The sequence below is a fragment of the Amblyraja radiata genome, chromosome 5 (genome assembly GCF_010909765.2).
Source record: "Amblyraja radiata isolate CabotCenter1 chromosome 5, sAmbRad1.1.pri, whole genome shotgun sequence".
Taxonomy (NCBI): domain Eukaryota; kingdom Metazoa; phylum Chordata; class Chondrichthyes; order Rajiformes; family Rajidae; genus Amblyraja; species Amblyraja radiata.
The window spans coordinates 11,785,934-11,813,859 of record NC_045960.1 but is presented as its reverse complement, the minus strand read 5'-3'; the positions used below and the strand labels follow the sequence as shown (position 1 = coordinate 11,813,859).

The 27,926-nt window shown below is 44.5% G+C and overlaps 1 protein-coding gene across 1 annotated transcript in view; it reads left to right on the top strand.

Annotated features, from left to right (window-relative positions):
- The window catches only part of dnah14 (dynein axonemal heavy chain 14), a 435,381-nt gene that overhangs the window by 205,381 nt on the left and 202,074 nt on the right, over window positions 1-27,926 (top strand). The window contains 2 exon segments of the mRNA XM_033020484.1: window positions 20,698-20,929; window positions 24,132-24,185. Coding sequence (XP_032876375.1) covers window positions 20,698-20,929; window positions 24,132-24,185 — 286 coding nt within the window.

Here is a 27,926-nt window from a genome sequence, read left to right as displayed (position 1 = left end):
TTTAGGGCCCATTAACCTTTGGAGTTGGGATAACTGATCTCCAAGAACCCCCTTAATGTCAACAGCAGTCACACTCACCTCGCCGTGAGAATTCTGTTCTTTGCTCTGAGTTTGGACCAAGGTGGGATAAGGTCAGTGCCGAGTGTTCAGCTGAAATTCAAACTGGGCATCAGTGACCAAGTGCTGCCAGATAGCATTGTTCATGACACCTTCCATTCGTTTGATGATTGAAAGTATCATTGTTGTAATTGTATTGGAACAGTTTAGTTCTTAAGAGCTAGTCTTCAGTACACAGCTGGGATGCTCTCTAGTCCCTGCCATTGTTGTATCCTGTGCTCTCAGTTATTTTTTAATATCATGTGGAGTGAATGGAGTTGACTGGAGATTGACTTCTGTGATGGTGGGGGTCCTGGGAAGATACAACCGTACTCTTGGCTGATCATCCACTCTGCTCTGGACCACCTGGAAAATAAGAACATGTTGCCAGGCCGTTGCTCAGCATTGAACACCATTATCCCTTCCAAATATAATCAAACTTAGACAAGTGGGTCTTTGCTCATCTTAATGTAACTAGATCCTTGGCTTCCTCAACGGCAGACCAAGATCAGTAACGATTGGCAACAACACTTCCTCTTCGATAACCATCAGCACAGGAGCATTTCAAGGCTGTTTGCTCAGTACCCTGCTCTTGTCACTCTCTCTCTACCCATGATTGTGTAGCCAGACACAGTTCCAAAGCCATCTTTAAATCACTGATGATACTACCATTGTTGGACGAGTAATAGATAATGATAAGTCAGAGTACAGGAGAGAGAGGGAATGTTCTTGCAAGTCTCCTCCCATAGATCCCATGGATCTTATAGAAACTTACAAACTTCTTAAGGGGTTGGACAGGCTAGATGCCGGAAGATCGTTCCCGATGTTGGGGAAGTCCAGAAACAAGGGGTCACAGTTTAAGGATAAGGGGGAAATCTTTAGGACCGAGAGAGGAAAACATTTTTCACACAGAGAGTGGTGAATCTCTGGAATTCTCTGCCACAGAAAGTAGTTGAGGCCAGTTCATTGGCTATATTTAAGAGGGAGTTAGATGTGGCCCTTGTGGCTAAAGGGATCAGGGGGTATGGAGAGAAGGCAGGTACAGGATATTGAGTTGGATGATCAGCCATGATCATATTGAATGGTGGTGCAGGCTCGAAGGGCCGAATGGCTACTCCTGCACCTATTTTCTATGTTTCTATTAGCTGTTAACTTGTCCTCCACCTTTCACAACTAGATGTGACAAGATGGCAGTGCTTTGATCTGATCTGTGGTTGTGAGATTGCTTAGCTTGCAGTGGACCATCAACAATTCAGTGTTAACATTTCACCTAATTGGCATTTCTTTTGGGCTTTGGCTGGTGCTGTCCTTGAGTCCCTAACTTGAAAGTGCTGGTCCTTGGGGTGGACAGGAGTATATTTCTGCTGCTGATGATGGTACACAGCAGCTCAGGGATGTTCAAACATGAACTGTGCACTGGTCACATCTACCAGTGCTATCTCGGACAGGTATTGCCACAAATAAATTGGCAAGGGCAATGCCAAATGGGTATATCTCCCATGTTAGTTATAGATTCATAGCCATAGCGCTCTACAGCATGGAAACATGCTCGTCGGCCCACCTTGTACATGCTAACCAAGCTGGCATTCTGGGCTAGTCCCATTAACCTGCATTTGCATTTGGCCCATATTCTTCCAAACTCTTCCTATCTATACGGGGAGAAGGAATGGGTGACGTTTCGGGTCGAGACCTTTCTTCGGAATTAATTATTTCTCCAGAGATTCTGCCTGGCCTGCTTACTCCAGCATTTTGTGTCTACCTTCGATTTAAACCAGCATCTGCAGTTCTTTCCTAAACTCTTCCTATCCATGTTCATGTCCTATCCATGGTTTCCACATGACCCAGACTGGCAGCTCTGTCCTTTTGGCTTTGACCAGTCGGGTCAACAGTGGTGCCACTAGGCCACTCTTGGCGGTGGACATGAGGTATCCCATCCAGAACACGTTTTACACCCTTTTTCCAATGTTGTTTCATGTGGAGGGGTATAGACCTGTCACCCGAGGAAAGAGGAATATTGATAAATGGGAGGTTTGACCAAGTTGTTCAAGTTTGGTCTAATGTCACAAGATTTCATGGATCTGGAGCTAAAAGCGGATATCTCCCAGGGCCATTCCCTCGCATTGCTCTGCCATCTCCAGTGATTCTGTCCACTTCAACAGGCAAGGATTGTAATGGAGGAGTCTGGCATGTTGACTGTAAGGTATAATTCTTTATGCCAGCTTGAGTAGCCTGTGGACGGCTCTCCCAGTTGGGACATCAGTCTGCAGGTCATTGTAAGAACTAAGGTCAACTGAACTGAAAATGACTTTGATGTATTTGAATTCCATGTGTGAATTAATGCCATCTGGTTTTATTCTCTCTCTATTTCAATGTAGTAGTATTTTAATGTGTAGTTCAGCTGAGGGGCTGCCTTGGCTATTTCATAGTTAACTACACTGGAATAGAGGGATGTAGAGGGCACATTGAGTCAGGATAGAATGTTTCCTCCCAGGCCAGGTTTTGCAATGATTCAGTCTTTTGTGATTATCAATACTAATAACCAGCCTTTTAAAAAAAAAAAATCAGATTAATTGGTTTCTGAATTCTTTGTCCAGTAACTAACCACTGAATTTTTAACCAATCCGTCACAGTACACTTGAATCATGTTTTTGTTTAGTGTAAGAAGCCATCCAGATTTTTCTGTACTACAACATTGTATGATCACATTATTCTTCTTTCTCTCCTTCCGTCCAAAATGGATAGCCTGTATTTCTCCACCTTAGCTTCCATATGCCAAACCTTTTCCCAGTTACTTAACCTATGTGTAATTAGCAAGTACAAAAAATGCTGGAGAAACATCAGGGGTGCAGCAGCATCTAGGAGCGAAGGAAATAGGCAACGTTTCAGGCCGAAACCCTTCTTCAGACTAGCAGACTCTTTGTGGCTTCCTCACAGCTTGCTTTCCCGCCCATCTTTGTATCAAAGCCAACTTGAACTGCAGTTTGCTCATTCCCTTTATCCATTTGTTTTTAAAGATACAGCATGAAACAGGCTCTTTGGTACACAAATCCACACCAGTCCCACTAAATTTGATCCTGTTCCCACTAATTCTGTGTTATCCCACTTTCGCACCCACTCACTACACATTAGGGGCAATTTAAGTGGCCTGTTGATCTACCAACCCACACATCTTTGGGATACGGGAGGAATCCGGAGCACCTGAAGGAAAACACATGGGCACAGGGAGAATGTGCAAACTCCACACAGATAGCACTTGTGGTCACGATCAAACCCACGTGCCTGGTATTGTGGGCAGCAGCTCCACCAATTGCGTCACTGTGCCACCTATTCATAATGTAAACTGCATTTGCCTGAGGCCCCAGTATCAAACCCTGTCGTACCCATAATTACAGTTCAACAAATGTGACTAAGTTACTCTGCACTTCAATTTTCTGCCAGTCCTCTGCCTATTAATATATCGCCCTCAACGCCACAAGCCCTTACCTTCTGCATTAACATTTATCTGCCTTTCTAGTTCTCCAATAAATGTTGACAGCTTGATTTTCTTTTAATAAAACCATGTTGATTCTGATTAACTGAATTATGACTTTCCAAATATCCTGCTGCTACTTCATTAATAATGGATTCTGGCATATTTCTAGTGACAATAACCTTTAGTTTCCTGTTTTCTATCTCCCTCATATCTTGCATATAGATATTATATTTGTGGTTTTCCAGTGCACTGGAATCTCTCCGTTGACTTGCAAATTATATTTTTTTTTGTGTCATTATCCTATTCCCTATTCAAACTTACTCCTGAATCATTCACTATGCTTTCAAGCTACATGTTACTGAGCACGACTAGTTGCTGGGTAAAAATAAATTCTCTTTTTCCCTCCCTCTGGTTTCTTTGCCAATCACCTTAAATCTCTGCCCTCTGGTAAGCTGCCTTGCTGTCACTGGAACATGTGTCTCGGCATCAAAGAGCACCAAACGCAGTAAGACCGCTGCCTCGACTGTTATCCCAGTGAATTATTGTGTAAGTGTCACCGAGGCTTATGTGATGCACTGCGCTTTGCTGGCATTGATCCTTGCCTTTCTCAGTCTAGTTTGAGGAGGATCCCCCAGGGAGAAAGAACAGCTGTCAGTATCTAACCCAGTTCCCAATGAAAAATAAATCCTATTTTTAAAAGTACAACCAGCAAAAAGGATGAGAAAAGCATTTCAGTGATTTCATAGCCACACCTGACCACCCAGATACCTGAAGGTTTCAGTCATGCTGTTGAGGGCTCATTAAGGTAGCTTTACAGGGAAGACAATGAAAGGAATATTGCATGGGAAATGTTTACAACTGTGTACGTATGTGTACAATTGAAACAGAGTATAGAAGATGAACACCATTACTTAAAGAGAAATATAATCTACATGAATTATTCGTTATCACACCTCTCAATATTAGGCAGCAAATGTTGACCCCCTCACCAATTGAAACAGTGCAGGCTGGGGTTGATGAGGCTAAGGGGATTGTGGAGAGGTCTCGGTGATGAAACAGTTCTGAAAACTGTTTTTGTGACCTCGGGATATCGAATTGCTTATATAAACTTAGTAGTTTTGAATTGTAATCACTTTGTAATAGTAGAAATCATGATTTCACACAATAATTCCTATAAAAAAGCAATTGAATAAATTTGCCAGCTGACTTTGAGGTTCTTTGAGGATTAGACATTGACCACTTTCATTTATGTTTTGAGATCATTTACATTTCTGAGGGACGTGCTGTGTCTCAGTATGGCCTTCTTTTTCTGAAAGATCATTAATTAGGAGCAAGTTCGGCCCCACAAACCTGCTCCACCTTTAATAAGATCATGAGGGAATCTGATTTACCTTCAACACCACATTCTCATCTACCCTCAGCAACCAATGGCATTAATTAAGAACTTGTTCAAGTCTGCTTAGTGATAATCAAAGACTCTTCTTCCACTGCCCTTTGAGAAGATAACTTGCAACTCTATGGAAGAAATCATTTTGCCATAAACAAATGTTTCCTTATATTTGAATAGTAATTCTTAGTTCTAGATTCTCTCACGGGATTAATCTCTCACTTAAGTCTCTTCTCGTTATTTAAACCCCGGTAGATATACGCCTACCCTGTCCAACATTCCCTTGTAAGACACTATCCATTCCAGATGAACAGCTTCCAAATCAGCATCATTGTTCCTTTAATGAGACTCGTACTTTACAAAGTGTTCACAGTGGTCTCAATGCCCTAATAAGACCGAAGCATAACCTCCTCATTTTTTAAGTTCAATTCCCAAACGAATAAATTAATTTTGGTTTTCCAAATACTTGCATGCATGGCCTCTGTGAATTATAAAACACACAGATCCCACTCTGCAATATCTGGCCATTTAGATAAGATGTTGCTAAAACCACACTTTCACATATTATCTGCATTATACTCCACTTGGCAGATCTTTGCCCACTCACTTAACCTATCTATATCGAATTGGCCTGAGCCAACTATCTCTCCTTCCTATCTTTGTATCATTAGCGTAAAGAACATGTATTTTCAACAAATGCCAAAGATGCAGTACCCCATTAGTTAATTTATTATTGTCACGTGTACCGAGTGTACAGTGAAAAGCTTTGTTTGCACGTTATACAGTCAAAGAAAAGAATGTACATGAATTAAGGCCGTCCACATGGCACAGAAAAGGATCAAGGGTACAACATTTAGGGCAAGATATAATGTTGAAGTCCGATAAAGTCCAATAAAGGTAGTTCAAAGGCTCCAATGAGGACCATTTAGTTGCCTCATAATAGCTGGGGGAAACTATCCCTGGTTTGGAGGCTTATGCATTTTCAAACTTTTGTACCTTTTGCCTGATGGGAGGGGGGGAGAAGAAGGAGTGACCGGGGTGAGACTGGTCTTTGATTATGCTGGCGGCTTTGCGAAGGCAGTGACCTTGTAGAAGGGATGTGTTCAAGAAGGAACTGCAGATGCTGGAAAATCGAAGGTACACAAAAAAGCTGGAGAAACTCAGCGGGTCAGCAGCATCTATGGAAGCGAAGAAAATAGGCAACGTTTCGGGCCAAGACCCTTCTTCAGACTGATAGGGGGTGATGGGGAGAAGAAGGAAAGGATGAGGAGGAGCCCGAGGGCTGGGGGATGGGAGGAGACAAACCGAGGGCTAAGGAAGGGAGGAGACAGCAAGGGCTAACAAAATTGGGAGAATTCAATGTTCAAGCCGCAGGCTGCAGGACGCCCCAAGCGGAATATAAGGTGCTGTTCCTACCAATTTCCGGTGTTGCTCGCTCTGGCCATGGAGGAGATCCAGGACAGAGAGGTCGGATTCGGAGTGGGAGGGGGAGTTGAAGTGCTGAGCCACCGGGAGGTCAGGTAGGTTCTTGCGGACCGATCGCCTAACCTCCGCTTGGTCTCTCCGATGTAGATCAGCTGACATCTAGAGCAGCGGATGCAGTAGATGAGGTTGGAGGAGATACAGGTGAACCTCTGTCGCACCTGGAACGACTGCTTGGGTCCTTGAATGGAGTCGAGGGGGGAGGTAAAGGGACAGGTGTTTGCATTTCTTGCGGTTGCAACGGAAAGTGCCCGGGGAGGGGTGGTACGGGAGGGAAGGGAAGAATTGACAGGGAGTTGCGGAGGGAGCGGTCTTTGCGGAAGGCAGACATGGGGGGAGATGGGAAGATGTGGCGAGTGGTGGGGTCACGTTGGAGGTGGCGCACAAACCTGACTGTCCCGGTAGACCCATTGTTCTCTGCCTGTACGGCCCCACTGAATCATCTCCACAATACCTTGACTCCATCCTATCCCCCTATTAATCCCTTCTTACCTATGTTCAAGACACCTCAGAACACTTTCCACCACCTCCGCGCATTCCACTCTCTAGGCCCTCACCCCCTCATCTTCACCATGGACGTCCAGTCACTCTACACCTCCATCCCCACCAGGATGGCCTCAAAGCCCTCCGGTTCTTCCTCGACCAGAGGAGCATCCTATACCCAGCCGCTACACTCTCCTCCGCCTAGTGGAGCTGGTCCTTACCCTCAATAACTTCACGTTTGACTCCTCCCATTTCCCCAAGTACAAGGCGTAGCTTGGGCACACGCATGGGCCCCAGCTACGCCTGCCTCTTTGTCGGGTACGTCGAACAATCCTTGTTCAATACGTACCAGGGCCTCATCCCCGACCTCTACCTCCGTTACATCGACGACTGCTTTGGGGCCACCTCCTGCACCCACACACAACTCACTGACTTCATCCACTTCACCACCAACTTCCATCCGGCACTCAAATCACCTGGACTATTTCCGACACTTCCCTACCATTCCTTGACCTCACCATCTCCATCGCAGGTGATAGACTTCTGACCGACATACACTATAAACCCACTGACTCCCATGGCTATCTGGACTACACTTCTTCCCACCCTGCTTCCTGTAAGGACTCCATCCCCTACTCCCAATTCCTCCGCCTACGCCGCATCTGCTCCCAGGATGAGGCGTTCCATACCAGGGCATCGGAAATGTCCTCATTCTTCAGGGAACGGGGGTTCCCCTCCTCCACCATAGATGAGGCTCGCACCAGGGTCTCCTCCATACCCCGCAACACTGCTCTCTCTCCCCATCCCTGCACTCACAACAAGGGCAGAGTCCCCCTAGTCCTCACCTTTCACCCCACCAACCGGCAAATACAACAAATAATCCTCCGTCAGTTTCACCTCCTCCAACGTGACCCCACCACTTGCCACATCTTCCCATCTCCCCCCATGTCTGCCTTCCGCAAAGACCACTCCCTCCGCAACTCCCTTGTCAATTCTTCCCTTCCCTCCCGTACCACCCCCTCCCCAGGGCACTTTCCGTTGCAACCACAAGAAATGCAACACCTGTCCCTTTACCTCCCCCCTCGACTCCATTCAAGGACCCAAGCAGTCGTTCCAGGTTCAACAGAGGTTCACCTGTATCTCCTCCAACCTCATCTACTGCATCCGCTGCTCTAGATGTCAGCTGATCTACATCGGTGAGACCAAGCGGAGGTTGGGCGATCGTTTCGCCGAACACCTCCGCTCGGTCCGCAAGAACCTACCTGACCTCCCGGTGGCTCAGCACTTCAACTCCCCCTCCCACTCCGAATCCGACCTCTCTGTCCTGGGTCTCCTCCATGGCCAGAGTGAGCAACACCGGAAATTGGAGGAACAGCACCTATATTCCGCTTGGGGAGTCTGCAGCCTGCGGGCATGAACATTGAATTCTCCCAATTTTGTTAGCCCTTGCTGTCTCCTCCCCTTCCTTAGCCCTCGGGCTGTCTCCTCCCATCCCCCAGCCCTTCGTGCTCCTCCTCCTCCTTTTTCCTTCCTTCTCCCCGCCACCCCCTATCAGTCTGAAGAATGGTTTCGGCCCGAAACGTTGCCTATTTCCTTCGCTCCATAGATGCTGCTGCACCCGCTGAGTTTCTCCAGCATTTTTGTGTACCTTCTTGTAGAAGGGAGGTTGTTTTGTGTGATGGTCTGAGCTACGTCCACAATTCTCTGGAATTCCTTTATGGAGCTGTGGAGTATCCACCTGAACTAAGAGTATTTTTCTGTCAGATATAATATTTTACTTTGATTATCAGAAGTAATGAACTTTCCATCTTTACCGTGTTAACAGGTTAAAATTAACATTAACTTCTGAAAAAAGAGTCCCTGCCTGAAATGTCATCTGCCATTCCCTCTGCTGATGCTGCTTGATCCATTGAGTTCCTCCAGCACTTTGTTTTTTTACGTACTAACAAATTCTTGAAACTAGTCAGCTCAGTCTTTGAATGAGTATGCTCTGCTCTTTTGCCCTGCAGTAGAACAGCTTGCACAGGGCTGCCAATTGGGCAGTTTACCAAGGGTCAAGTTGTCATGAGCTTTGGAATGGTGTCTGAATTGGACAAAAATCCTGGCTGAAAGTAGTTGGACTGAAATGGACAGAGATGGGTCATGTCACTGAGGTGACAAGCAAGGAGGGATATTGGTTTGAAAGATTTGGATGGGTTACATGGAAATAATGATGAGACATTATACAGTGCAACTCCTTTCCAGTTTTGGAATAGAATCAAACACCTGCCCTTCGGAGATGGATTGAGTTAGGATTAGCTACATCAACCAGACAGCCAAGCTCCTAAGGCTGAGGGACTCTGCACTATCATATCAGCGAGGTGCTGGTCCCCCTGAGTCAATACTTTGTAGAACCACCTTTCGCTGCAATTACAGCTGCAAGTCTTTTGGGGTATGTCTCTACCAGCTTTGCACATCTAGAGACTGATATTTTTGCCCATTCTTCTTTGCACAATAGCTCAAGCTCAGTCAGATTGGATGGAGAGCGTCTGTGAACAGCAATTTTCAAGTCTTGCCAGAGATTCTCAATTGGATTTAGGTCTGGACTTTGACTGGGCCATTCTAACACATGAATATGCTTTGATCTAAACCATTCCATTGTAGCTCTGGCTGTATGTTTAGGGTCGTTGTCCTGCTGGAAGGTGAACCTCCGCCCCAGTCTCAAGTCTTTTGCAGACTCTAACAGGTTTTCTTCCAAGATTGCCCTGTATTTGGCTCCATCCATCTTCCCATCAACTCTGACCAGCTTCCCTGTCCCTGCTGAAGAAAAGCATCCCCATAGCATGATGCTGCCACCACCATGTTTCACAGTGGGGATGGTGTGTTCAGGGTGATGTGCAGTGCTAGTTTTCTGCCACACATAGCGTTTTGCATTTAGGCCAAAAACTTCAATTTTGGTCTCATCTGACCAGAGCACCTTCCTCCACATGTTTGCTGTGTCCCCCACATGGCTTGTGGCAAACTGCAAACGGGACTTCTTATGGCTTTTTTTCAACAATGGCTTTCTTCTTGCCACTCTTCCATGAAGGCCCGATTGTGGAGTGCACGACTAATAGTTGTCCTGTGGACAGATTCTCCCACCCGAGCTGTGGATCTCTGCAGCTCCTCCAGAGTTACCATGGGCCTCTTGGCTGCTTCTCTGATCAATGCTCTCCTTGCCCGGCCTGTCAGTTTAGGTGGACAGCCATGTCTTGGTAGGTTTGCAGTTGTGCCATACTCTTTCCATTTTCGGATGATGGATTGAACAGTGCTCCGTGAGATGTTCAAAGCTTGGGATATTTTTTTATAACCTAACCCTGCTTTAAACTTCTCCACAACTTTATCCCTGACCTGTCTGGTGTGTTCCTTGGGCTTCATGATGCTGTTTGTTCACTAATGTTCTCTAACAAACCTCTGAGGCCTTCACAGAACAGCTGTATTTATACTGAGATTAGATTACACACAAGTGGACTCTATTTACTAATTAGGTGACTTCTGAAGGCAATTGGTTGCACTGGATTTCATTTAGGGGTATCAGAGTAAAGGGGGCTGAATACTTTTGCACGCCACACGTTTCAGTTTTTTATTTGTAAAAAAATTTGAAAACCATGTATCATTTTCCTTCCACTTCACAATTATGCGCCACTTTGTGTTGGTCTATCACATAAAATACCAATAAAATACATTTATGTTAGTGGTTGTAACGTGACAAAATGTGGAAAAGTTCAAGGGGTATGAATCCTTTTCAAGCCACTGTATAGCAAACCTACAAGACTTCTGCAGCATTTCTTTCGTCGACTGGTGGGCCATCAGTGTTTGAGGAACTGATTTATTGGCTGACAGTTTCTAACAATGGGAACGCTTATAAAATCCACCATGATTTATGAATCTTTCATGCATTGTCAATGAATTTATTTATAAAAAACATGTTCCATCATTTACATTTCCAAGGTTGGTTCACTCTCTTCACATGGCCTGATGTCCATACAGTTACATGCCTCAACCCCAGTGCATCCACGACTGCAATGTGAATTGGCTGTGAAATGCACTGCAGCAAATCAACAAGACTTCTCTGACAGCATCTCCTGAATCCCTGCCACATGGAAGTTCATAGAGCACACACATCTAAGAATGCCATACTAGTAAATTCTCTACCAAGTTGCACTCTTAGAGCCTTGAACACAAATGACCATTTCTTCATTATTGCTGACTCTGGATTGTGGAAGTCCTCACCTAGTAGTTGCACGATTCATAAATGTGGTTCACTATCAACTTCTGAATGCCACCGAGGGATTGACAGCCAGTGATGGGTTGACTAATGACTGGCCCAGACAGGAAGCCTCCCTGGGATTTATGTTGCCCTAAAAACGATCCGATATGTTGGTCACATGCCAATGAGTGTTCCAATTCCAGGGGTTTTACATTAATCATTTGGATATTCCCCCCACCCTCAAATTAATTTACCAGCTATAGAATCAAATGCTAAAGGAGGAAGCCATTCACAATGAAAACAGAGAATGCTGGAAACACTCAGTGGGTCCGTCAGCATCAGTGGGAAGAGGAATGGGGCGGCCATTACAGAGACTTGGCTGTGAGAGCGACAGGACTGGTTGCTCAATGGTCCAGGGTTTCGATGTTTCAGACATGATAGAGAGGTGTAGCAGTTGGTTCAGTGATCGTGGAGAGTGTCACAGTAGCACTCAGCAAGGACATACTGGAGAGTTTGTCCGCTGAGATAATATGGGAAGAGCTCAAAAATAAGAAAGGAGCAATATCTCCAATGGGCTTATACTATAGGCCACCCAATAGCCAGCAGGAGACAGAGGAACAGATATGAAGACAGATTATGCAAAGATGCAAAAATAACCAAGTAGACAGAGTGGGCGACATTACCATTCCCAATATTGATTGGTCTCACATGTGCAAAAAGCTTAGACAGGGCAGAATTTGTGAAGTGTATCCAAGAGGATTTCCTGAAACCGTAGGTGGATAGTCAACTCGAGGAAGGACCATACAGGACCTGGGAAATTAGTATGGCCAGGTGACTGGTATTTCAGTGGAAGAGTATTTCAGAATGATCACTACTCCATCAGTTTTAAGCTAGTTATGAGCAAGGATAGGTCTGGGGGCAGGAACAAAATTGGGGTAAAGCAGATTACGGCATTTTTAAGCAGGAGTTTGGAAGTATAAATTGTGAGCAGTTATTTGGTTAGTCCACATCTGACATATAGGAGTCATTTAAAGGCCAGCTGATCAGAGTTCAGGACCTGCATGTTCCAGTAAGAATGAATAATAAGGTAGGTGAGGTAAATTAACCATGGAAGATCAAAGAGATTGTAAATTTGCCAAAAAGAAAATAAGCTTTGTAAGGTTTAGAAGCTAAAATCAGGCAGGTCCTTTGAAGGAAGCAACAAAAAAAATAAAGTAGCCAATTACGGCCACAAATTGTCATTGGTAAGTCGGATTAAAGAAAATCCTAAAGTTTTATATACGTATATTAAAAACAAGAGGGTAACCAGGGAAAAGGTAGGACTGCTTAAGGATAAACTGGAGAATTTATGCTTGGAGTCAGGCAATGTCACAAGATGCTAGAAGATTACTTTGAATCTGCATTCACTAAGGAGAGAGACACCGAGGACAATGAGATCTGTGTGGGGAATACTAATATGTTAAGGTGGTTGAGGTCACGAAGAGCATTGAGATAGATAAATCCCCAGGGCCTGATGGGATCTATTTCAGGTTATTGCGAGAGGCAAGAGAAGAGATAGCAAGATCTTTGTATCTTCTCCAGCCACAGGCGAAGTCCTGGTGACTGGTTATTGTTGTTCCTTTGTTTAAGAAGGGATGTAGAAATAATCCAGCAAACTATAGACTCACGAGCCTCACATCAGTGAGCTATTGGAGAGGATTCCTCAGGATAAGATTTAATTGCATTTGGAAGATAGTGGGCTGTTTAGGAATAGTCAGCATAGCTTTGCCCTATGGCAGGTCATGTCTTACGAACTTGATTGAGATTTTTGAGGAGGTGACAAATGTGATCAATGGATGTTGGACAGTGGATGTTGTCTACATACATTTTAGTAAGGCATTTGACAAAGTTCCTCAAGCTAGGTTGAACCAGATGATTAAGATGCATGGGATCCACGGTTGCTTGGTCATTTGCATTGTGAACTCCCATACTCAGGCAAAGGTCTATGGTGGATTTGGTCTGTGACCAGTGGAGCTCTACAGGCATCTGTGCTGTGATCTCTGTTGTTTGTGATATATATAACCGACCTCGGTGCTAATTTAGATGGCAGGATTAGTACGTTTGCAGATGACACCAAAATTAGTGGAGTTGGAGACAGTAAGGAAGGCTGTGAAAGTATTGAGCGAAAGTATTCAGCTCCAGAAATGGTTGGAGAAATGGCAGAAGGAGTCAAAGCAAATGTGGTGTTGCACTTTGTAGGGGTCAAATGTAAGCGGAAAGTATTTACTTAATGGCAAGACGCTTAACAGCATTGATGTACAGAGGAATGTTGGGGTCCATGTTCATAACTCCATGAAAATGATAACTCAAGTAGATAGAGTGGGAAAGAAGGTGTATGGTATGCTTGCCTTCATCAGACAAGGTATTGAATGCAAGAGTCCGGAATTCATGACAGACATCGTAAAGGTACTCGTGTAGAAAGTCACGGTCAGTCATTCTGTCCCGACTCATTGGGAGTTATTCATTTGTCTTGTTCTCCTGTTCCATCTCCAGATCACAGGATTTCTTCTCTCATTCTACTTTGAAAGTTAGTATTATAGATGCTGGAACCATCCTTCCAGATCATAGTCATTTAAAATGATTAATAAAGTACACGGGGCCTCAAGTTTTCATTGGGTTTGCTTTAAACAAAAAACACAAGCAGGACACAAAGTTCTGATGTCTGTTGTTTGCATGTTTTGTGCAGAGCCAGATATTGTTCAACCAGGATTGTATGCACTGCTTCAGTGGAACCCAGCCACAAAGCCAGTTGCAGGATGTCCACCTGGAGATGATGAACAGACTTGATATGTTGGCTGAGCTGGTGTGTGGGCCTCTGTATGCCTCCCAGGGGATGGTGCTGGAGAGTCTGGTGACCATCAACGTGCACTGTCGCGACTTGCTGAGTGACTTGATACGCAAGAAAGTCTTCAAAGCGGAGGATTTTGAGTGGAGCAGGTAATGACCCGCCTACAAAGCATTGCTGTAGTCCTGGAGCAGAATCCATTAATCCCTTCTGTCTCCTGTCTGCATTGGAGTTTTGGGCAGGATGGTAGAATTTAAGTGCCAGTTGATAGAGACTATAGTTGATAGTGGCTCTATGGATAAAAGTTGGGTGCTTTTTGGGGTATTTAGAGGGATTGCATTTACCAACTGCCGACACCGGGCATTGGTCCTTTACAGGCTGATCATTACAGACAAACTATCGGGTTTCTTTCAGGGTTGAGGGTTTGGAATGGGGTTGTCCAGCTCAGGATTTAGTTGACTATTGTAAACCCTTACTGAACATATTCCTAACCTGGCCATCGCATAACCTTCCTCGTCTTGCTCTTGCCCAGTCCAACCACTCATCACCTGACTTGTCAATTCTGCAACATTGTCAACCCATTCTTTACCTGCCATCGGTTATCCAACTCACCATCCTCGCTCAACCCCTCCCCTGCTCTTCCACCATTAGTCACCCAACTTGTCCATTTCTACAACATTGTTACCCAACTCCACCATTGTTAATGAAAGCACATACACCTGGAGACATAGTCCTATTCTTCTGCAATGGTCACTGAGCACATCATATTCATGGAGCTATAGACAATAGGTGCACGAGTACGCCATTTGGCCCTTCGATCCAGCATGTTGTATGAAAGAACTGCAGATGCTAGTTTAAACTGAAGACACAAAATGCTGGACTAACTCAGCGGGACAGGCAGCATCTCTGGAGAGAAGGAATTTGGGTCATTTTGGGTCGAGACCCTTCGTCAGAGGAGAGGGAGAAGGAAATACAGATAAGGAAGGGTAAGATGTGAAAATAATACAAAGGGGAAGGAGTTCAAGGAAAATGTAGAATAGATCATTGTTAGCGAGGAGAAGGAAACAACAAAGCAAACAGAAAAAATGTAAATGAGTCTGACTGTTCTCGTTTATATTTTATCTCTGATTGCTTTGTTGTTACCTCCTCCTAGCTAACAATGATCTATTCTACATTTTCCTTTATCTCCGCCCCCTTTGATGTCTCGGTCTTACACCTTACGCTTCCTTATCTCCCTCTCCCCCGACTCAGTCTGAAGAAGGGTCTCCACCTGAAACATCACCCATTCCTTCTATCTACACCCGCTGAGTTACTCCAGCATTTTGTGTCTATACTCATGGAGCCAATGTCTATACTCATGGTTTGACAAATTGGGAGTATAAAGGAGTTAAAGGAGAAGTGAGTACAGGAAAAGTTACAAAAGACTCCCAAATTAATGGGAAGGAAAATTCGAGAAGGGATAAGAGAGTAAGGTCAGGGCCAATAGTGAATACCGAAAGGTGAATACCGAAGTTAAAGTGTTCTATATGAATGCACAAAGTATAAGAAATAAAGTGGATGAGCTTGAGGCTCAGTTAGAAATCGGCAAGTATGATGTTGTGGGAATTACAGAGACATGGCTGCATGAGGACCAGGGCTGGGAACTGAATATTCAGGGGTATACGTCCTATAGAAAAACCAAACAGGTGGACAGAGGGGGTGGGGTAGCTCTGTTGGTGAGGAATGAAATTCAGTCCTTTGCGAGGAGTGACATAGAATCAGGAGATATAGAGTCAGTATGGATAGAACTAAGGAATTGTAAGGGTAAAAAGACCCTAATGGGAGTTATCTACAGGCCCCCAAACAGTAGCCTGGATATAGGGTGCAAGTTGAATCAAGAGTTAAAATTGGCATGTCGTAAAGGTAATGCTACGGTGGTTATGGGAGATTTCAACAGGCAGGTAGACTGGGAAAACAGGTTGGTACTGGATCTCAAGAAAGGGAGTTTGTGGTGTGCCTCCCAGATGGATTCTTAGAGCAGCTTGTACTGGAGCCTACCAGGGAGAAGGCAATTCTGGATTTAGTGTTGTGTAATGAACCGGATTTGATAAGGGAACTCAAGGTAAAGGAGCCATTAGGAGGTAGTGACCATAATATGATATGTTTTAATCTATAATTTGAGAGGAAGAAGGGAAAATCGGAAATGTCAGTATTAACGTTGAGCAAAGGGGACTATGGAGGCATGAGGGAGGAGCTGGCCAAAGTTGACTGGAACGAGACCCTAGCAGGGATGACAGTGGAACAACAATGGCATGTATTTCTGGGAACAATACAGAAGGTGCAGGATCAGTTCATTCCAAAGAGGAAGAAAGATTACAAGGGGAGAAAGAGGCGATGTGGCTGACAAGGGAAGTCAAGGACAGTGTAAAAATAAAAGAGATGAATTATAACAAAGCAAAGATGAGCGGGAAGCCAGCGGATTGGGAGACTTTTAAAGAGCAACAGAAGATAACCAAAGGCATTATGGGGAGAAAAGATGAGGTACAAAGGTAAGCTAGCCGAGAATATAAAGGAGGATAGTAAAAGCTTCTTTAGACATGTGAAGAGTCAAAAAATAGTTAGGATTAATGTGGGTCATTTGAAGACAGAAACAGGTGAATTTATTATGGGGAACAAGGAAATGGCAGACGAGTTGAACAGGTACTTTGGATCTGTCTTCACTAAGGAAGACACAAACAATCGCCCAGATGTACAAGTGGCCAGAGGACCTAGGGTGACGGAGGAACTGAAATTCACATTAGGCAGGAAATGGTGTTGGGTAGACTGATGGGACTGAAGGCTGATACATCCCCAAGGCCTGATGGTCTGCAATCCAGGGTACTTAAGGAGTGGCTCTAGAAATCGTGGACGCATTGGTGATCATTTTCCATTGTTCTATAGATTCAGGATCAGTTCCTGTGGATTGGAGGGTAGCTAATGTTAGCCCACTTTTTAAGAAAGGAGGGAGAGAGAAAACAGGGAATTATAGACCAGTTAGCCTGACATTGGTGGTGGGGAAGATGTTGGAGTCAATCATAAAAGATTAAACAGCGGCACATTTGGATAGCAGTAACAGGATCGGTCCAAGTCAGCATGGATTTACGAAGGGGAAATCATGCTTGACTAATATTCTGGAATTTTTTGAGGATGTAACAAGGAAAATTGACAGGGGAGAGCCAGTGGATGTAGTGTACCTGGACTTTCAGGAAGCTTTTGACAAGGTCCCACATAGGAGATTAGTGGGAAAAATTAGAGCATATGGTATTGGGTGTAGGGTACTGACATGGATAGAAAATTGGTTGGCAGACAGGAAACAAAGAATAGGGAGTAACGGGTCCCTTTCAGAAAGGCAGGCAGTGAATAGTGGGGTACCGCAAGGCTCGGTGCTGGGACCGCAACTATTTACAATATATATTAATGATTTAGATGAAGGGATTAAGAGTGACATTAGCAAATTTACAGATGGCACAAAGCTGGGTGGCAGGGTGACTTGGACAGGTTGGGCGAGTGGGCAGATGCATGGCAGAGGCAGTTTAATGTTGATAAATGTGTGGTTATCCACTTTGGTGGCAGAAACAAGAAGACAGATTATTATCTGAATGGTGTCAAGTTGGGAAAATGGGAAGTACAATGAGATCTGGGGGTCCTAATTCATCAGTCACTGAAAGTAAGCATGCAGGTACAGCAGGCAGTGAAGAAAACTAATGGCATGTTGGCCTTCATAACAAGAGGAGTTGAGTATGGGCTCAAAGAGGTCCTTCTACAGCTGTACAGGGCCCTAGTGAGACCACACCTGGAGTATTGTGTGCAGTTTTGGTCTCCAAATTTGAGGAAGGGCATTCTTGCTATTGAGGGTGTGCAGCGTAGGTTCACAAGGTTAATTCCCGGGATGGCGGGACTGTCATATGCTGAAAGTATGGAGCGACTGGGCTTGTATACACAGGAATCTAGAAGGATGAGAGGGTATCTGATTGAAACATATATGATTATTAAGGGATTGGACACACTAGAGGTAGAAAACATGTTCCCCATGTTGGGGGAGTCCAGAACCAGGGGCCACAGTTTAAGAATAAGGGGTAGGCCATTTAGAATGGAGACGAGGAAAAACTTTTTCACACAGAGTTGTGAATCTGTGGAACTCTGCCTCAGAAGGCAGTGGAGGCCAATTCTCTGGATACTTTCAAGAGAGAGTTAGATAAAGCTCTTAAAGAGAGTGGAGTCAAAGGATATGGGGTGAAGGCAGGAACAGGGTACTGATTGTGGATGATCAGCCATGATCACAGTTAATGGCTGTGCTGGCTTGAAGGGCTGAATGGCCTAGTCCTGCACCTATTTGTCTATTGAGACATACTGATATCATCAAGCCATTGGTGACGGAGCATATGATCCCCATTGATGCGCACACCTACTCTCCCACCACTGATCACTGAGTTGCACCACCTTCGTCAAGGCATCCTCCAACTCCCCCACCATTAGTCACTGAGCGCACCACCTTCCTGTTGGGTCAGCGTCTCCCAGTTAATCACAGAGCAAAAGAATGCTTCTTCACCACATTGGAGGATGTCAATCAAAGTGCAATTTCATGCCGTCATATCTAGTTGTTCATATGTAATTGTTCAAGGGAAAGTGGGGGGAAGCCCAACTTTCTGATTTTTCTTTGTTTTCCACGCAATGTCTTGGAGATTAATCTTTAATCCCAAGAAACTCCTGATATTGCTGGAACGTTGCGGAAGTGAATTCTGCCCATGGCCACAGGCTGGTGGGAGGTGAAACTGGACAAATAAAATATCTGATGTGGTAATCTGTGTATGTCAGCCTGTGTATGGATTGGAATGAGATGAAATTCAGACCTGGCATCCCTCCTCCAGGAATCCCACCTCCACTGGGTCCTTGGTGGAATGTTCAACCCCAAACTAGTATGAAGTCAATGGGGAGGCTGGTGACTGGTGAATCTGAATGATAAAGAGCGTGGGATACAGGAATAGAAGCATTTAGTTCAGGAGGCAAGAAAGTCCTCAATAAAGGTGCACCTGGGACTCCGCAGCTGTCACAAGTCCCACTGACTTGAAATTCCTCATCTAAGGAATTCCGTTGTCAGAGTGGTTTGGTTTCAGTTTCTGGATATATCAAATCCTGTTTGGTTACCATAAATTTATGGATATTCAGGGGTTTCGTTTCTCACCCTTTGAAGGTTAGGACTTCCAATCCATGTTCATATAGAGTCATACAGCACGGAAACAGGCCCTCACCCTTGTTTTCCCATGCTAATCAAGTTGCCCCATCTACACAAGTCCAACCTGCTCCCGTTTTGGCGCATATCCCTCTAAACCTTTCCTAGTATGTAAAAAGGTGCTTAAATTTGGGGGATTTGTTAGTGTGTCATGCTTTTTTAAATAAAGATCTTGCTCCATAACTCGTTATTTTATAAGAAAACCTGTTCACCGATGACATATAAAATTCTTAAAGGATTGTTCCCAATGTTGAGGGTGTCCAGAACCAGGGGTCACAGTTTAAGAATCAGGGGTAGGCCATTTAGGAATGAGATGAGGAAAACTTCTTCACCTAGAGGTTGTGAATCTGTGGAATTCTCTGTCACGCAAGGCAGTGGAGGCCAATTCACTGGATGTTTTCAAGTTAGATTTAGCTCTTAGGGCTAAAAGAATCAAGAGATATGGGGGGGAAAGCAGGAACGGGGTACTGATTTTAGATGATCAGCCATGATCATATTGAATGGCGGTGCTGGCTTGAAGGGCCGAATGGCCTACCCCTGCACCTATCTTTCTATGTTTCTCTGACCCATTTCATGCTCCTGAGAGCGAGCATGAGCATAATTTGAGGCAATGATGATATTCATAAAATCCTGAAAATAAAAGCAGGAAATGCTTGAAACACAAACGAACAGGTCTTTTTATGGAGTTAATATTTTATGTCAGAAACTATTTTTCAGAATTCTGATGAAGGGTCCCCAACCTGAAATGTTCAATATGTTTTGATTCCCACAGATGCTACTAACCCTGCTGAGTGTCTCGAGCAATTTCTTTAACGTTATTGTTGCTTTGCTGTGCGTTTTCATTCAGGAATCTCTGAAGTCCATGACACACTTGATTCAGCAGATGTTTTATGACTGAACCATTCCAGCATTTATTTCTCATTCAGTACTGGGATTTATCACTGCTGGACAAATAGAGACTTCATGTGTAGGAAAGAGCTGCAGAAGCTAGTTTGCACCAAACATAGTCACAACATGTTGGAGTAACTCAGCGGGTCAGGCAGCATCTTTGGAGAAAAGGAATAGGTGACATTTTGGGTTGAAACCCTACTTCAGACAAACAGACTTCATATGCACACTGTGGTATGGACATTGTTCATGCATCTGTCTAATTTATATTATGTTGATGCACAAACATATGATATATGCATACATTGATGGAGAACATTCGCAGTGTTTATAGATATTGTATATGCATGTATACACGTCTTCATATGTATAGTGGGTGGATGGATGGACCCTGTACAGAGGTAAGCTGTCAGCGTTATGAACTGAGTCTATTCACACAGAAACCGTAGTAGACAGCCTGAGATGCAGCACGAAGCTCAGTGGGTACATTTTTGTAAGATACATTGTGACTTGGGGTCATCGTCATCCTACTAAAATACTGTGCATTTGAAAGGCGTGGAAAAGCACTGACACAAACTCTGTGTTTCAGGCAATTGCGTTATGAATGGAACACGCAGAACAGCTCTTGCTACGTCATGCAGGCCAAAAGTTCCTTCGTCTACGGCTATGAGTATCTTGGCTGTTCACCTCGATTAGTGATCACACCGCTGACTGTCCGTTGCTGGCTTACTCTGACTGGAGCCCTGCACTTGAACCTCGGAGGCTTGCCAGCAGGGCCATCAGGGACAGGCAAAACAGCAACTGTCAAAGACCTTGCTAAAGTAAGTGTTCAGTGCTGGGCAATGATCAGAAAAGTATTTTTCCCATAATTCTAATTTCATTCCAACATTTTATGCCACTAAATACTGCACCAGGCCATCTTGTTGTTGATGCAGGAGTCCAGATGCTGGAATCTGGAACAAAAAAAATCAACAACTGGGGAAAATTAGGCAAAGGGATGCTGTTGGGATGGGTTGAAACCCTGCATCTGTGCTTCAGAGTTTGGAGGGAAGAATGCCAGGAATGAGAGAGAGTGGTGAGATGGGGCTGGTAGGCGATAGGTGGAACAGGAGAAGGGAGATGACAAGCAGATAGAACCAGGTGGCAGGAATGTTGACTCAGACAGGCGGGTGAGAGGCGGACACCGTAAACTTTTAAAATCCATCAAAGAGCAAAAATTGCAGACAAAAGCATTGTGCTCAACAGGTTTTTCAGGTGGGCCTGTTTTACCGAGGAAGACTGCTACAAAAAACTTGCATTTAACAACTTGCGAGTAGTAGATTTGGAGAGGAGACACAAGGGACTTCAGATGCTGGAATCTTGACAAAAAAACAAACTGCTGGGGGAACACAGTTGGTCAGACCACATCTATGGAGGGAAATGGACAGACCTTTCATTCTGAAGAAGGGTCCCAACCTGAAGCATTGTCTGTCTGCTTCCCCTGACGGGTGCTGCCTGACCCACCTGAGTCCTGCAGAAGAATTTGTCAGGTCAGGATAGAAAGGTACGAGGCCTATACTGCTGCGGTGCGCCAAGTGCGTCTCTGCACTGTGTGATTCAATCGGGCGAATGTGAATAGTCCTGAGCTACCATTTTGAACAATGTGTGTTATCTCCAGGAACCTGGTACATATAGTTAGTTAAGGTATGGCTGGCAGTTAGTGACTCTGACCGTGACATTTTAAAATTAGCCTGACAAACCATGACTTACTTAAGCAGGCAAGTGGGTTGGATGAATGTTTGAACTTGTTGAATGAATAGTTAATTTAGTTTAGTGTCACGTGTACCGAGGTACAGTGAAAAGCTATTGGTGTGTGCTAACTAGTCAGCAGAAAGGCAATACATGATTACAATCGATCCATTTACAGTGTAAGGGATACATGATAAGGGAATAACGTTTAGTGCAAGGTAAAGCCAACAAAGTCCAATCAAGATAATTCCTTCCTACACAAAGCCCAATCAAGGATAGTCTGAGTGTCATCAGAGAGGTAGATAGTGTTTGAGTAGATTTTACAGCCAAGCAGCATCTGTGAAGGATAACGGAAGGAGACGGATAGACAAAATTTTGGGTCGGGATCATTCTTCAGTGTCCACGGTGGGAGAGGATGGGGGCGGAATTGTGACTCCTCCTAAAGTTATTTATTATTCACTATCCTCCTCCACCCTTAATCCATTAGTAAACAGTTGCTGGGAATTTCTTCCCCATCAATAACTACAACCCAAGGGGTTTTGAGCTCTGGGTGCACTGTGTAAATGTAGCTTCCCAGCAGCCTTTCCTGCCACAGCATCTGTTCCAAGCAGAGACATGGGAGCCAGCTTAGGTTCAGTCTAAGAATTAAAGATGAAGACCATTTGTCCCTTTGTTCCAAATGGCTCTATGACCGGTTGCTTTCCTTTGCAAGTTTTCCCTAGCCCTGCAGATTCACTTCCAGTCAGCACAGTACAGATTTCAACAACTCACTTTGTGTTCTGCTTCTTGCCCCATCTGTGTACTCTGGCTAGTAACCTCCAGTTACAGGACACAGTTTTTTTCTTGAATTATTTTATTTAATCATACATAGACAATAGGTGCAATAGCAGGCCATTCGGCCGTTCGTGCCAGCAATTCAATGTGATCATGGCTGATCATCCACAATCAGTACCCCGTTCCTGTATTCTCCCCATATCCCTTGATTCCGCTAGCCCTAAGAGCTCGATCTAACTCTCTTTTGAATGCATCCAGTGAATTGGCCTCCACTGCCTTCTCAGGCAGAGAATTCCACAAATTCATAACTCTCTGCGTGAGAAAGTTTTTCCTCATCTCAGTTAAAAATGGCCTACTCCTTATTCTTAAACTGTGGTGTCTGGTTCTGGACTCCCCCAACATCGGCAACATGTTTCCTGCATCAAGCGTGTCCAATCCCTTAATTTTTTATGTTTCTATAAGATTCCCTCTCTTCCTTCTAAATTCCAGTGAATACAAGCCCAGCCGCTCCATTCTTTCATCATATGACAGTCCGCAACCCCGGGAATTAACCTCGTGAACCTATGCTGCACTCCCTCAATAACAAGAATGTCCTTCCTCAAATTAGGAGACCAAAACTGCACACAATACTCCAGGTGTTTAAGAAGGAACTGCAGATGCTGGAAAATCGAAGGTAGACAAATGTGCTGGAGATACAATACTCCAGGTGTGGTTTCACTAGGGCCCTGTACAACTGCAGGAGAATCTCTTTACTCCTATACTCAACTCCTCCCGTTATGAAGGCCAACATGCCATTAGCTTTCTTCACTGCCTGCTGTACCTGCATGCTTGCTTTCAGTGACTGATGTACAAGGACGCCCAGGTCTCGTTGTACTTCCCCCTTTCCCAATTTAACACCATTTAGATAATAATCTGCCTTCCTGTTCTTGCCATCAAAGTGGATAACCTCACATGTATCCACATTATACTGCATCTGCCATGCATCTGCCCACTCACTCAACCTGTCCAAGTCACCCTGCATCGTCACAGTTCACACTGCCACCTAGCTTTGTGTCATCTGCAAATTTGCTAATGCTAGTTTTAATTCCTTCATCTAAATCATGAATGTATATTGTAAATAGTTGCGGTCCCAGCACCGAGCCTTTTGGTACCACACTAGTCACTGCCTGCCATTCTGAAAGGGACCCGTTAATCCCTACTCTTTGTTTCCTGTCTGCCAACCAATTTTCTATCCATGTCAATACCCTTCCCCGAATACCATGTTCTCTAATTTTGCCCTCTAATCTCCTGTGTGGGTCCTGATCAAATGCTTTCTGAAAGTCCAGGTACACTACATCCACTGGCTCTCCCTTGTCCATCTTCTCAATATTTGAACTATAAAACGTCTTCAAACGTTTCTGTTCACGCTGGCTGCTGTCCTTTATTCTGATCCACACAAAAGATGGTGTTGCAATTAATGTAATGCAATTAATTAATTAATTAATGGTGTTGTAAACTAATGTTATGTGCTCTATTTTCCAGGCCCTGGGAAAGCACTGTGTTGTCTTCAACTGTTCCAAAGGCCTGGATTATAAGGTACTATTTACTGTGCCAATAACAAATGTTTGTATGAGTAAATACTTTCTGACAGCAGACCTGTATCCCTTACTCATCAGATTCCAGCACTGGTAGTCTTTGTGTTCATGGGTGTTAGCAGTCTCCTCCTTCACCCACCCTTCCCCTAACCTGTCTCCATTGGCCTGTCATCCTTCACTGCTCCTCAGTCCACCATAGAGTTATAGAGACATACTGGACGGAAACAGTTCTTTCAGCCTAAATCGTCTTCATTGACCAAGTTGCTCATCTAATTACTTTCATTTCCCCCCATTTGAACCATTTCCTTCTGAACCTTTCCTATCCGTGTATCTGTCTGAATGTCTTTTAAATGTTGTTAATGGACCTGCGTCAACCAGTGTTCTGTCTTCTATGTTCCACTTTCTCCAGACCCAGACCTCTGTGCTCCTCCAGGTCTGACCTCGTGCCCACACTTTCATGGCTCCACCTCTCTGCTTTCACCTTGTGATGCTCTGGATTTACTTGTTCGTTCCCAACGTCTCAGCCTCGCCAACTCCCATAAGATGCTTCTCAAAATGTACCCTGACCTCTCCCCTGAGCAAGGTGTTGACACTCAAGTTTCCATGGCTGATTTGGCTGTACTGTCATGCCTAGACCGCCTTCTTCTTGGAGATCAAAATCACACTTATTCTCAACGACTCTCCCACAGAATCTTTCCAAGTAGCAGGCCCCCATTTTCCATTTATTTCCCCCCCCCCCCCCGATTCAGGTTCAGGTTTGTAGGTCAATTAGCTTCTTTAACTTGTGCATTGTGTAGGATAGAACTAGTGTAAGGGTGATCGTTGGTTGGCATGGACTCGGTGGTCCGAAGGGCCTGTTTCCTCGCTGTATCTCTAAAACTAAAAAGATGGACGGGATGGTGAAAAAACCCACTTGCTCTTTAGAGACTGGGCAATGCATATAAGTGTTGGGATGTCATGCTTGGCAGTACAAGACCTTGAATATTGTCTACAGTTCTGTTTGCCATGTCATAGACACAATATGATTAAGGTTGAGAAGGTACTGAAACGTTTCACAAGGTATTGTTGTGAGTGGAATAGAGACTGGATATGTTGGGACTGTTTTTCCTGGAGTGAAAGAGGTTGAGGGGTGACCATACAGAGGTTTATAAAATCAATAGTAGCATAGACAGTGGATGCTTTCATACTTTTTTCCAGGGTGGAGAAGTCTAAAACTAGACGGCATGGGTTTAAGGTGATAGGGAGAAGATTTAAAAGGGACATGAAGTGTAGGTTTTACACACAGAGGAAAGTGGGCATGTGGTAGAAAAAGGTAGAATCGGGTAAAATTATGACATTTAAAAGACACTTAGAAAGATACATGGATAGGAAAGGTTTGGAGGGATACAGTCTAGGTGCAGGTAAATTGGACAAGCTTGGTTGGGCATGGTCGAGTTAAGCAGAAGCATCTATTTCCAAGCTGCATTTCATGCTCCATGACTTTAAGAGAATTGATGAACGAGGGCCGTGAGTTGGACTTTCATTTTGGCATTTACAATGTCAGCACATCAGGCGCAGATGCACCAGAACATCAGCAGAAACAGCTGTGGACACTGCTGCACTCTCAGCGTCTGCAGGAGGGCTCCTTTCCCCAGATGGAGACAGAAAGAAGGGAAACTGATGCTGAGCTTGTCATGGGATTCCAGTGCTCCATTAATAATTGTTCCACAGTTTTAGCCGGTGTCAGCATCATGGGACGTCCAAACGTCAGTGCATGGAGGTAGGCACAGCGCTCGTTCAGTGAATCACAAGGCACCTAATCTGCTTCAATCTATGTGCTTTAAGTCCAAGAATACACAAGCTCCCATCAGCTGAGCTGGGAATACGACTGCTCATGTGCAGCAATGTTGCAGAAACTCAGCTTACATAATGATCCTGTATTTCAAAAGCTTATTTTCCTCAGTCCCAGGAAAAAACCCTTTAGACTTCGGTAGACATGGACATAATGGCCATAAGACCTTTTTCTGTACTAGTCAATGGAAACTATAAAACAGCTGCAATGCCAGAAATCTGAAATGAAACAGGACACATTGGAAATGATCAAGCAGCTCAGGCAGAATCGGTCACAAAAAACAAACAAACTGCTGGAAGAACTCAGCAGATCAAGTAGCATTTGTGGAGGGAAAAGAACTGTTGATATTTTAGGTGAAATGAGAGTAAAGAGAGAATATACTCAGTATAAACAGTAGAGGGGAGGGGCTCATAGGTGGACTGAAGTGAGTGAAGGATGATGGGCGCATGGGGTTAGGTGGGGGATGAGGAGCTGGAAGTGGGTCTAATGGCGGCAAATGAGTGTCGCGCAGAAAGGCATCTTGGTCAACATGGGCCTCTTTCTGTGTTGTATGATTCTATTAGAAATGTTGTTTGTTTTGGGCTTGAGGTCTGATTGTATGCGCACTCTGCTTCTGGACTTCCCAGTGTTTGAGAGATGCAGCTGTTGGTGAGTATCGCTAAAACGAAACTAGGAGCCAGTGGATTGAATCCACCAGGCTTGAGAGGCCGAATAGCCTCCCTCTGTTCCAAAGCTTTGATTGTCCTAACTTGCACCAGATGCGTTTCACAGAGAACGTTTGCCAGTAATTTGCCAGAGACCCTGGGATAAATTTTCTGCTTCCATTAGGGAAAATAGGTCCATCTTCAATCCTGGGTCTGTGATCATATGGCCAGCCAGTCAATGAATTGGCTCTGACCTCTCCATCAGGCTAAAGATAGACACAAAAAGCAGGAGTAATTCAGCGGGACAGGCTGCATCTTTGGAGAGAAGGAATGGGTGATGTTTCGGGTCGAGACCCTTCTTCAGACTCTGAAGAACAGTCTCGACCCAAAATGTCATCCATTCCTTCTCTCCAGAGATGCAGCCTGTCCCGCTGAGTTACTCCAGCTTTTTGAGTCTATCTTCGGTTTAAACCAGCATCTGCAGTTCCTTCCTACACTCTCCATCAGGCCAGATTGGTCTCAGACCTGGAATCCCGATGGTGAAGAAATCAATCTTGCCAGAGATCTAGTGATAGGAAAGGACAATAGCAACCCAAGGAACAGCACTTCTGCCATCATTGTTTTTATTCATGTTACTATTTTGCTTTGAGATTCTGGACTCGATCCATTGCCTGCTGGGCTAGCCATGGATTAAAAGAATTTCATTATCTAGTACTTAGCCGCGGGGCCCAGAGTTCCTCAGTCTAATCCTTGTTGACCTAGCCAAGGTCAACAGGATGCTATAACTTGCCCCAGCACTCTGGCTGGTGAGGGGTTATGACACCTGCCTGTAGAGCACAAAGGTGAAATTTGGATGAGAGACAAATTAAATATATTTGATTGGTTTATTTGTCATACACACCAGTGTGAAACTAAATTCCTTGTTCACATGAGCCTCACACAGTAAATAGTATACATGCAGTAATGGTAAATACTAGGGCGGCACAGTGGTGCAGCGGTAGAGTTGCTTCGCAGTGCCACAGACCTGGGTTCGAGCTGACTGCGTGAGTTTTCTCTGGGTGTTTCGGTTTCCTCCCACATTCCAAAGACATTCAAATTTGTAGGTTAATTGGTTGCTGTAAATTGTCCCGAGTGTGTAGGATAGAGTGGATGGGTGACCATTGGTGACCATTGGTCGGAGTGGAATCGGTAGGCCGAACGGCCTGTTTCCACACTGTATCTCTCAACTAAATTAAAGTCAATTAAACTAAATATTATCTAAATGGTG